The sequence below is a fragment of the Pezoporus flaviventris genome, unplaced genomic scaffold, assembly GCF_033815535.1.
Source record: "Pezoporus flaviventris isolate CSIRO_AGI_PZ_B2104156 unplaced genomic scaffold, CSIRO_AGI_Pfla_v1 ptg000002l, whole genome shotgun sequence".
In the NCBI taxonomy this organism is placed as follows: domain Eukaryota; kingdom Metazoa; phylum Chordata; class Aves; order Psittaciformes; family Psittacidae; genus Pezoporus; species Pezoporus flaviventris.
Window position 1 is genome coordinate 14760781 of NW_026892550.1, and position 12275 is coordinate 14773055.

General features: G+C 38.3%; 1 protein-coding gene across 9 annotated transcripts in view; it reads right to left on the bottom strand.

Annotated features, from left to right (window-relative positions):
* The window catches only part of KCNIP4 (potassium voltage-gated channel interacting protein 4), a 438015-nt gene that overhangs the window by 112305 nt on the left and 313435 nt on the right, over positions 1-12275 (bottom strand). The window contains exon 1 of one of the 9 annotated variants that reach the window (XM_061470174.1): positions 1156-1737. The exons of 7 other annotated variants lie outside the window; for them this stretch is intronic. In XM_061470174.1, coding sequence (XP_061326158.1) covers positions 1156-1267 — 112 coding nt within the window. In that variant the 5' untranslated portion in view covers positions 1268-1737. Of the gene's footprint in view, positions 1-1155; positions 1738-12275 lie in introns of those variants that run through there. One more of the 9 variants, XM_061470223.1, reaches the window with a different exon arrangement.

Here is a 12275-nt window from a genome sequence, read left to right on the forward strand (position 1 = left end):
TAGAATTCAAAAAGTAATTTTACAATTCCATAAACAATGCATTATATAGATATAGTAATATAGCAAATGTACATTCTTACCACATACAGTTTTAAGGATGATTTATTTCAACTGTTCAGTAACTGTAAAAGTGCTGTGTTAAAGATTTCACATTTTATCAGCACCCTGAACAATTTTATGAGGTGATGATGTGAATAAACATCCATCAGAGATCCTACTCCACGATGAAAAGTTAATGTTCCAGAAAACTGGAGTGCTCTCCTTGGCTGTGTGATTGTGACTGAAAGCAGTTACACATCAAAAAGGATTGGTTTGGGCTCACCTGTACAAACATACTGAAGAAAGCAAGTATTTTTTTGTGCAAGGGCTTCAGTGAGTGAACAGCTTTTGTTCACTAGAGCAGCCCACGCTAAATGTTCTCAAAAACAGCTGAAAAGTTATCAGTAAAAGATGTCATTAACTGAATTTTCATATTTCTATGAAAACCACCTAACTACTGAAATAAAAATCCTAATAAGTTAGTGTGAAGCCCTCTTTAAGAGTAGGTGACCCATATAGTAGAAAGCAGACAGAAATCTGAGCAAGTAATCAGGAATTTTAAAATTTATATTCATTATATGTATTTCAAATACCTACGTTTAATGTTGGCATATCTGCCTTTTTTTGAAAGACGTCATACAGACTTGATCCTAAAGCTTAACATGCACTAGCAGTTTTGCATTTATCTATGAAATGGAGTTTTAAAACGTGGATTCTGATACAGAACAAAACTCTAACTGCGTGATAAATCAGAAGAGCAAAGCATGTTATAAACATGAACTGAACTAAGATTCAATGAATCTATCAAGTTTTGTAGCAGTGATCAGCTTTCAAAGACAACTGACAGGCATTATGCTCTCTGTTTTCAGTCTTTCTAATAAATATCAACTCATTGGCACTTGGAAATTCACTGTAAAATACAAATATTATGCTATCACCTACTTCTGTTTTCAGTAACAAAGTAAAACCAGCAGAAGCACACCAGGATTTTCAGTCTGAATGTTATTTTCACTTTTCAAGCCTTTTCATTTCACAGGTTTTATACCTGACACTCTCTATTTTAGTAGATCGGACACCACGCCTACAAAGAGCACAAACTGTGAGTGACCACTTTACCTTCTGAAAAATCAATCAGTCCCAGCAAATGAAGCAGCTTCAGAGATGCAAATATAATCACAACAATACCCACTGTTTGCAGTCCCTCCGACTCCCACTCGAGAGTCAACATTCTTCCAACAGGCAAATCATTCCAGTCTTCACACTGGTTCACAATCAGAGGAAGATTAGAGGATTTTACCAAGAGTTTGCTTTGAAGAAAGTTGCAGCAGTGTAAAGCAGTGCTGTACTGAGCTGTGGGGATTTACCAGCCACTCCGAGACAAAATATTAGACAAAGCCCCGCCGCTCATGCTTCTCTCAGCATTTGATTTCATCAGTAGCGAGTCCTCTTAGAAAGCTGAGGTGGACCATGAACCCCTGGGTATGACATTGTATCCGGCAAGCAGCGTTACTTCAGAGCTGCTGGAGGAACATCTGTGTCTGAGCTGGAGACTTGCCTGTGTCAGTGCCAAGAAGAAACTTGCACTAGGGAGCACACTGCTATCAGCACTCTGCACTCCAGTGCTTCCAGACCCAGGCTTTGTGATTCTCCCCAGCTTAGGAGCCCTTCCCCAGCTATCCTTAGCACAATTTGAGTTAAGTTTGACCAATGGCAGTTTGCTAAAGGCAGACATCTGTTTTCACGTGTGCTAAATGCTGCGTATCAGAAATCTACTGCCCTCTGCATTAGAAAGAATAACGTTCAGAGAAAACACTGTCCTTTAGTTGTCTTAAGCATCACCAGAATCTAATTAGACTCTTCTGTGGACATGAGAATGGAAATTAAAGAAATACACATCAGCTAGCAAAATGCCTCCAGCTAGCAAAATACAGAGCTGTCAAGGAAACATACAATGCTCAGACCCCCGTTCTGTAGCCAGGGAGTGTGTAGTTTTTATTGACTGAAAAACAAAACAGTGCTTTTCTGCCTAAGGACATGTGCTGAACCCTAAACTGATATATATGAACAGGAATTAGGCATTTTACATAGATCCTGGGAAGATCTTGCCCAGGCTACGCATCAGGGGAAAAAGAAAAGAGACTTATGATCCCAGCTGATTTACTGGGTAGTCTGTATAAAACTAGTTGTCTTGTGTTTATTAATGTGATTACCAAGAGGATACCCAGTGGACCCAGCGGGAAGGACAGGCTCTGAAGAATATTTATGCAGCACATAAACATTATGAGGTTAGGCTTAAATGCTTATTATTGTGCCCAGCCTAATTTTTTAACTAAATCCTGTCCACTGGTATACAAGGCACTAGAATAAAATGAAGCCTCAGAAAATATAATTTCAGACACCCCTATTACTGAAGAAACACATATGATCTAACACTAAAATCAATCTTGTAAAGGATGTCCAATATCAACCATTCAACAGAGGTTGCTTAACTCTTTCTATCAGAAACAATTTTTACTAACTTTTGACAAGCTTGGGAAATTTTTATTTTTTGGTCAGAAAGCCATTATAATCTTAAAGCACTACAATAACAAATTCTAATATTAACAATCTATTGTTTATGGACTACCAGGTAAAGAAAGAAAAATTTAATCTCCAATTTTTTCTCAGCTTTTTCTTTGTAGGCTTTCTGCATGGAATTACAATAGATAATAGGAGTCACAGATTTTTCTACATAGGCAGCAGACTAGAATCTGCATATGATTCAGACTAGAATCTGCATATGATTTTTTCAAAAAAAACATGTCTGCTTCAGTTAATTTTAGGTTCTATTTAGGCAATAAATAAGCAACAATATTCTTTGATTTTGCTCATTTGGGTATTTAATACTACAATGTCATGACTTCTGTATTATTTATATATGATTTCAACCTGACTGTTGGCTCCTTTGTCTATTAACCTGTAGATCTAAATTGGTGTCTAAGAGGAAAGCACAATAAAAATAAATCAGACAAAATACACTGTCCCAAAATTGGCACTTTCCAAATACATCATTACCTTTGCCTCATTTTGAAAGACTTATTTATTGCATTTTCATGTTAACTTCTATTCCTTTTAAAGTAAAATTAACATTTTGTTTGCTCTTTTTGAGTTCTAATTATTCCATAATATTTCTCCTTTTAAGGCTCTGACATGTTCATTTTTAACTAATTCTCATCTCTGTCTTCTATTTTTCCATTTAGTTTATTCCTATTTATTTTAATCTTTGTCTTATTTTTCCTTCCTTTTCTCAAACGATAAAGCACAATCAAATACTCATGAAACTGCAAGGCTTGATGTGATTCTAGGATCAGAACTTTGACCCATCCTGTTAGTCTACATTCTCGCTTCATGCAGTAGGTCCAGGCTACCTTGTGCTCTTGAGAGCATAGGCCCTTCTACTCCATCAATGAATGTGCCAACCCATGCTCAGAAATCCACCCAGCAAGTAGACCCAGCCATAACCAGTGTTTTGTTTTCTTCCACACAAGAAGAGAGACCTATATTCTGTCTAAAAAAAAATTAAAAGGCTGGAGATTATTATTTTTTCCTGTTGTTTCAAGTGAGAGCTCTCTAAGTTACAGGAACCACACACAGACTTTGTGAGTTAACAAGTCTTAGCTCTGAAAAGTAAAGAAGTAAGGGTAAGAAACTATGTGGAAAGGAAAAGGAAGTGATGTATGAAATGCTTCCTTTAATACACCATGCAACAAATTAAAACAACAGTGTCATTTACAGACATGAATTCTTCTGGAAGTGTTTCAATCAAGAAAATTCCATGCCTCAAAGCATTTGAAAATGAAATCAGTCTTGGCCAAGAAGATAATAAAATTCATTTATATATAGGGCATCTCTTTGTATTCTGATCTCTCTACCTAAATCCACAGTCAAACGGAATTTCTTTCTCTCACTTTTGTATTTTGTACAAGTATTTCAAAATAAATATTTCCGTGACGTATCCTTATGGGGTGCCTGTATTGACACTAGTAGCAAATTATAAAAGCTGTTCAAAGTAAAGGAGTTCATTAATCAATGCCATCCCCAGGAAACAAAAGAACACCATCCTTTACATGAAGCATTGAAACCAGGGGCTGACAGCTTGCAATATCCAAGCATTGCTCTAGCTGCTAGTCTTTCCCTAATTCCTGCTTTCATTTTTGACACTGCAATGCATTCTTGTGGTGTTTAAGTAATATATTTAAACATTTGCATAAAAACTTTCTTGTGATTTTTCAGTAGGTTGCATATTAAAAAAATAAAGAAAGAAAAAAAGTGCTAGCATTGTTAGGAAGCTAAGAAATCTAAACTGTGCATCCTCACCGGCTATAAATTCCTCTCCACAAAAACTTGAACCTTTATTGTTTCCTGGAAACTTGGGTGCTACTGCCCTGTGGGTTTACTGAAGCATTAATTATGAGAAAACATAACCATGTTAATACTAAACTCCAACACAGAGCACTCCTGAATTAGCAATAAACATGCACACAAAGCTACAGCATTAGGCTGATTTCCCTCTGTTCCTGCCCATGGCAGGGGGGTTGGAACTAGATTAGCTTAAGGTCCTTTCCAACCATAACTATTCTATGATTCTATGATATGCTGCAGTGTAAGGTTGCGCTGGGTGCAGGTACATGGCAAGGTATGGTGCTCCTCAAGGGATGGGGTGGAATTCATGGCCATGGGCCTGCTCGCACCAGTTCCTTCCCCCTGGTGATTAGCTGTGCAAATATGAAAATATGATCTGCCATTTTAAAACAATATTCCTCCTAATTTAACACACCACAAGAAGTAGCAAATGCTGAGAATAACATGCAGGGTGCTATGAATTGAACAATTAAGGAAATAATAATTATGTGGTCAGTGTATTAGGGTATAAAATCTTCCTGACATTTTATATAATTAGACAGTGGTTTAAGCCCAGCTGGCAACTCAGAACCACACAGAACCACGCAGCCGCTCGCTCACTCTCCCCCACTTCCTCCCCCCACTCCCGGAGGGATGGGGAGGAGAATCGAAAAAATGTAACTCCCACAGGTTGAGATAAGAACAGTCCAGTAACTAAGGTGTAACACAAACCACTACTGCTACCGCCAGTAATAATAATGATAAGGGAAATAACAAGGGAAGAGAATACAAACGCTCACCACCCGCCGACCAATACCCAGCCCAACCTGAGCAGTGATCTAGCCCTTCCTTTCAAACTTACCCAGTATTATCATACTTTTTTATAAAGACTGGTAAACTACTTTAATTCCAATAAACTCTCAGTTTTTAACTATAATCTGTCACTGAAATTAGCACACTAAAATGAAGTGTTTTTCCTTTAATTACGTTAGTTTTCACAAAGAATTTTCACTTATTTTTATTTTAATGCTTACAAAAAGTTTTCACTGTGATTTATAAATTTTCTCTTTTCAATTTCTTCTGACTTTTGTACATGAGATTAGAGAAATATGAAAGCCTACCTGATTCCCAAGTACACAGAAGCGGTTTGTGTCTTTCCACTATATTTTGGTTTTAATATCTGCTTGTAAAGAGTATCAGTCCTCAGGTTTTTCACAAAGAGGAATCTCTTCGTACTTAGAACCATTTTCATTTCTGTGTAGACATCCTGGATTTGCTGTTGTCTAATATAGAATGGAGCTGATCAAAACTGAACAGTTTTCAAAGCAAGAATGCATTATTATTTATTAATTGACTTGAATTATACTATTTTCCTAAGTGATGAAATCTGCCCAGTGTTTTAAGTACTTTAGAGAGGGTGACAGGATAGGGGAAGAGGAGCAGGGAAGTGGTATCTTAATTGTCTAGCAGTTATAGTTCATTAGACTCTATTTGATACTTTCCCCTAATGTAGCTGAAAAGGGAAAATGCTGATGAGTTCAAAATAGAAACAAAATCTGCAGTATTAATTAGCTGCCCTTCTTTCTTTACTCTCTTTTTTTCCCAGAGGAAAATATCAGTCAACCAGAAAAGAAAGAAACTGTCAGATAAACACAGAAAGGGCACCTATGTACAGGTCAGATGAACTGCTAATCTTCAGCTTCTTGTTTACAACGGATCTAAGCTTATTAGGAAGGTTATCTTGTGGATAATGAACTTAGTCCTATTAGTTAGCTAGTAAAATATCTGTTCACAAGCAATAATCTACAGTTTTCTACCCAGAAATTTTCTATCTTAGATCTTCAGAAGAAAACTATGTCCGCTATAAAGAATTTCAAGAAACAAGAAAAGCAGTTAGTTTACACATATTTCAAATTCTTAGGATAAAATAATTAACATTTTTGAATGCAACATGCTGCTGCAGCTAATCACAGAACACTATAAAATTTTCATAAAATACTTGTGAGGTGGGCTGATGCCAACCTCATGAAGTTTAACCACGACAAGAGCAAGGTCCTACACCTGGGTCAGAGCAATCTCAGGCACAGCTACAGGTTGGGCAAAGAAGAGATTCAGAGCAGCCCTGCGGAGAAGGACTTGGGGTGCTGGTCGATGAGAAACTGAACATGAGCCGGCTTCAGTGTGCGCTTGCAGCCCAGAAAGCCAACCGCATCCTGGGCTGCATCAAAAGGAGCGTGATCAGCAGGTTGAAGGAGGTGATCCTGCCCCTCTACTCTGCTCTCGTGAGACCTCACTTGGAGTATTGTGTGCAGTTCTGGTGTCCTCAACATAAAAAGGACATGGAACTGTTGGAACAAGTCCAGAGAAGGGCCACGAGGATGATCAGGGTACTGGAGCACCTCCCGTATGAAGATAGGCTGAGAAAGTTGGAGCTGATCATCCTGGAGAAGAGAAGGCTGCGTGGAGACCTCATAGCAGTCTTCCAGTATCTGAGGGGGGCCTATAGGGATGCTGGGGAGTGACTCTTCATTAGGGACTCTAGTGACAGGACAAGGGGTAACGGGTTAAAACTTAACCAGGGGAAGTTTAGATTGGATATAAGGAAGAAGTTCTTTCCTGTTAGGGTGGTGAGGCACTGGAATGGGTTGCCCAAGGAAGTTGTGAATGCTCCATCCCTGGCAGTGTTCAAGGCCAGGTTGGATGAACCCTTGGGTGAGATGGTTTAGTGTGAGGTGTCCCTGCCCATGGCAGGGGGTTTGGAACTAGATGATCTTAAGGTTCTTTCCAACCCTAACAATTCTATGATTCTATGATTTTCTTAGAAAAGTGAGACTAATGTGTTGAATCACTTTGCTGATCTTGTCAGCTCTGCAGCTGAACACAATATTATATGGCAGATAACTTATCCAACCCAAACTGCAGATAAACTTTCGCTAGTCAGAAGAGCTATGTAGAGTGTATTTACCTAAGATTCAGGCTTCACATATATGTACACTATTTGCACTAAGTGCTCTACACCTTTAACGGCTGTAAGTGAATATAGTCTGAGAAATTAAAAAATCAACACCTGCACAGACAAGATGAGATTCACTGGTTTGCAATCAAGGGAGAAAATATGATATCAAGCTTCTGAAGGTTTGGTGTCATACTTAGAAGGAAATTTCACTAAATTAATATTGCAGCTATAGCTGCATAAAGTTGATTTCCTAATTTTAGTGTCTAGTTCCATAGTATGGATGGGATTTCGTTACCTTTTTTCAATTCTTCATTTTCACCTGACTCTCACTTGCTCCTAAGAAGCCTTTGTTCTTGCTTTGATCTATATCAAAGGACAGCTGCCATTACTGATCTGAAAACAAGAATTGAAAAGAATCCCACAAGACAACAATTACCAACTCACCCTATAACATAACAGCTACAGGTAGTTTCATTTTACTATAAAATTGCTATAGTATGTTATACAATTATGCTTAAAATAGCTAGTATAAATGTGGATTGCAAATTAAATGACATGTTGGTGGAAACAACAATAGCATTTTAAATAACCAAGCTTTATCAAAGCATTACAGAGAGGCTTTTTCTTTCCTAAATAAGGTTAAATTACATTAGTAAGAGTAAGCAATCAAATTCTAGTTTGTTTTACTGCAAAGCTCACCGTGTTGTTTAACAAATGAAATTATCTCTAAATTATGTGACTAAGCCTTCAGCCTACAGACCTGTTTTTCTTTTTATATTAAATCATACTTGATCGTGCAGCAGCAGGAATTACCACTACTAAGTTTGTAAGCTTAAATGATAGTCTACACAGTGTAGTGGAACTACTAGGGGCCAGTCAAATGCGACTACGTTATTAGCTGTGTTATAAAGCTCAGACTGCGTTAAGCTAACCAATAGAGAATCATCAGTAAGGATAAATTTGCTCAAAAAAAGAAATCTTGCTGTAGATTGGCTCTAAAAGTAAATGAATTAAATTACTGCTGTCTCTGGCCATTGAACTACTTGAGTGGTAGTGCAAAGAGTATTTTTAAGAAAGCTCAAGCCCAGGCCATGCCTCACCTGTATATCTTTAATTCCCACCCTCTCTCTAGTATTATCTGAGTAAATCTTTGACCTACCTTCATCTGACTGAACACTCATGACCCAGTAGTGTCATGAGAGCACCTGCAGCCCAGAAAGCCAACTGCATCAAAAGGATTGTGACCAGCAGGTCGAGGGAGGTGATTCTCCCCCTCTACTCTGCTCTCATGAGACCCCACCTGGAGTACTGCGTTCAGCTCTTGGGCCCCTAACACAAGAAGGACATGGAGCTGTTGGATCAAGCCCAGAGGAGGATGATCAGAGCCTATAGATCTAAGAAGCTATGTTTTTATGGACTCTGTAGTTAGGTGACCTCAGATTGAATTCCTAAAGAAAGAGACAATAATTTCTGCTGTGATGAATGAGAAAATAAATGAACTGTGTATGCTAGTAATAAAAGCTAACGTTCTAGTAACCAACAGGAATATTCACCATTCCAACCTCCAAACCAACCATCTGTCAATTTTAAATCTTCAACCTAACAACATCGTTATCAAAGCTGGTGAGTCTGGTTCAATGAATGGTTAGCAAGTAAACTGAAGGAAAAAAATGTATTATTAAACATGATCATAAGAACAACTCTACTATGCAGCTCTTTTCTTGTGATGTCCCTGTCTTTCTCTAATATAAAGTAACCTGTATACAATAAATGTTCTGTTTCTCTCCTTGGCTTTTAGAAAGGTGAATCACTCTTCTTTGCCATAGCAACAGGAAAGTATTATAAATGAAGTCTGAAGAGGCTGACATATTTCTACATTTGATGTACTTGCTAAAAGATGAGTGTATATGTCCCATAATATGAGCTATAATAAATTAACCCATATAACATGGCTGTAGCACATTCAAGAAACATAACACACACCCCCCCCCCCCCCCCGTAGTCACAATGATCTTGTCCCTGAGGTCTACGCAATATTTGGACTATATACAACATATGCACAGATTTGATTACAGATCTGCAGCATGTGGTTACCACACAGAATTATTCAATATTTCATAACAGTCCATAGCATCCGCTTGTATATTATTGTGTGATTTACTAGCAGCTCCTGAAGCACGACATAGTTTCTTTCTTTTGTCACTGACAAGAAAAAAAAAAACAAAAACCCTCATCAGATGAGGCCACACCTGAATCACTCCTCCCAGTTCCCAGTGCAAGGGTAACATGGACATACTGGACAGAGACCAGCAAAGGGCCATGAAGATGTCTAAAGGACTGGAGCACCTCTCCCATGAGGAAAGGCTGAGAGAGCTGGGAGTGTTCTTCCCATCAGTGAGAAGGCTCATCAATGTATATCAATATCCGAGGAGGGCTGCAAAGATGATGAAGCTAGGTTCTTCAGCAGTGCCCAGTGACAGGACCAGAGGCAATGGGCACAAACCGAAATACAGAAGATTTCCTTTGAACATGAAGAAACACTTTTTAATGGTGAGGGTGACAGAGCACTAGCAAAGATTGACCAGAGGCACTGCGTAATCTGCCTTCTTGCAGCAGAAGGCTATCTGGACACAGCCATGGGCAACTGACTATAGGTGACCCTGCTTGAGCATGGATGTGGCACCAGATGAAGTCCAGAGGTCCCTCCCACCTCAACCATTCTGTGATTTACATCCCTTCCAACAATGTTTTAGAGCTTCCTTTCCTGAGTAGACCCATTTCTAGGTGACCTAGTTTTTCATGTTACAAAATTTCATGCATTTTTATGGGCAGTAACTTTAGGTTTAAAGCTAATTCCAAGTACATTTAAAAACAAAACTGACACTGATGACTTTATTTATTTTATTTTATTTCCAGTGTAGGGCCTGAAATTCACACAGAGTGAATGGCTTTACTGGTAGGAGTAGCAACAAAGGGAAATGAAGATACAGGGATATAAATGCATATACTCCCAACACTCACTGACAGTCCTCCAGCAGAGCTTTCATTTGACTGGGAATCTTGGAGGTATCTAAAGCTTTCTAATTCCCTCATCAAAAGTATAAGTTAGGCAGAGTACTAACAGTTCGGGAAATGTAAAGGTTTTGTGAGCAAGACTCCCATTCTTTACAGAAGGAGAGAAGGGGGAATATGGGGAAGAGACTGGGAGAAAAAGCATAACTTGATGTTTCTCAGCTCTTAATGCATTTTTTTCTTGGCTTACAGCCCTATCCCAGTATAGTGATATTTGAAAATCCATGTAACACAATGAAATATTTTCTGCTCCAGCAAATATGCTGCTCTGGCACTTTGGAAAGCAGAAGCAGTATAAAAACAAACCCTGAAGAGAGCAATGAACTTAGAATGCCTTATCACTTAACTAAAAGTAAGGTTACAGCTTTTCCCTGAGGAAGCATTATAATGTCCAGCCAACATCAGTATCATGAGGTTCTTGTAGTTGCTGATGTGAGGGAAGCAACAAAATACAGAAGCACACTATCTTGAACTTTCAAAAAAACCAACTTTAGATGCTGCTATTGATTGTGTAATGCTACTGCAGGGATCAAATATTTTCTTCTTTAGTAGCTTTGCAGGGTTCACCACAGCCTCTATACTATCAATGCTTCCAACTTAGACAAGCAGATACTACATTTTGTGCGGTGGGGTTGGAGGTCATGAATAATTGTTTTCACATTCTTCTTGACATGCATATGGCCATACGCAAATTTCAGAAACGAGACAACTTCAAGTCTTCCTCCTGCTAAACCAATATAATTTGGACCTGTCTGAATTTTTAGGCCATTTTAAAGATATTTTCAGTCATTTTTAAGGCCAAGAATATTTTTGCTGCCATTAATACTTCAGGAATCATTTCGTCCCAATAATCATCAGTGCACTAGGCTATGAATTTTAATTTCTCTAATCTTCTCGGAAGCAATTTCCCAGCTTTCCAATCATGCTGCTCTTTTCTGAACTCACTCTAATTCAGCAACACAGTTATATGGAAAAAATTTAGTACCTAGTTTTTAGGTAGAGTTCAATCAGTCATAAACAAGATTGTATGATGAGACAGGCAGCCATAGCCATAGCATTTCATTAACATCTTCCTCTCATAAAAATAATATTAAATGTCTAATAAAATTTTGTCTTATTACTGAAAAGCAAATAAATTTCAGGTACCCCAAGAGTGTGTGAAGACTTTAGACCATTCCCTCACTGCCACTGATGCTTGATTTGGTAATGTTTATTCTTAGAGATCTTTCTCTGTTAGCAGTGACAGTAACACACACTGCCTTTCACTGAAGTAACTCTGGAGAATAATTAGGCTGTTCCAAGGTTGCCTGAACCAGTCTGACAGTTTGTTGCTCTGTCACTAGCATGTTGTCCTTTCTGCACTTGTTTTGGTGCTTGTTTGATACCGTGTGAGCTTTCACAGATTGTTAAGCCAAGCAAAATATAATTTGACCAAAAAAAAATTGAAACAGTGGAGCCTTTGTCCTCAAGACACTTTGCAGGCAGTGCACATTTCATTTCTGAGAATTGATCTCATGGTTGTAGCCCAAGACTAACAATCATGTGTAGGAAAAAAAACAAATGCTAATGGTGAAAGAACAGGCAAGCAAGGAAAATAAATCCTGGTATGTTTTAACTGACACTTCCAGCACAAAGATACTACACAACAACGTCAACACTTGCTGTCATACCAGATGCACGTGAAAAAAAAAGAAGCAGTAGCCAAGCATTTCTTACTGTGTAGGATTCAAGGAGATATACAACCTGTATGCTCACATGCAGTAGCAGAAAAACAGTTCAGTCCAACTTTGATTTTTTAATGTGTTTTATGATTAATCCTGATTTATAC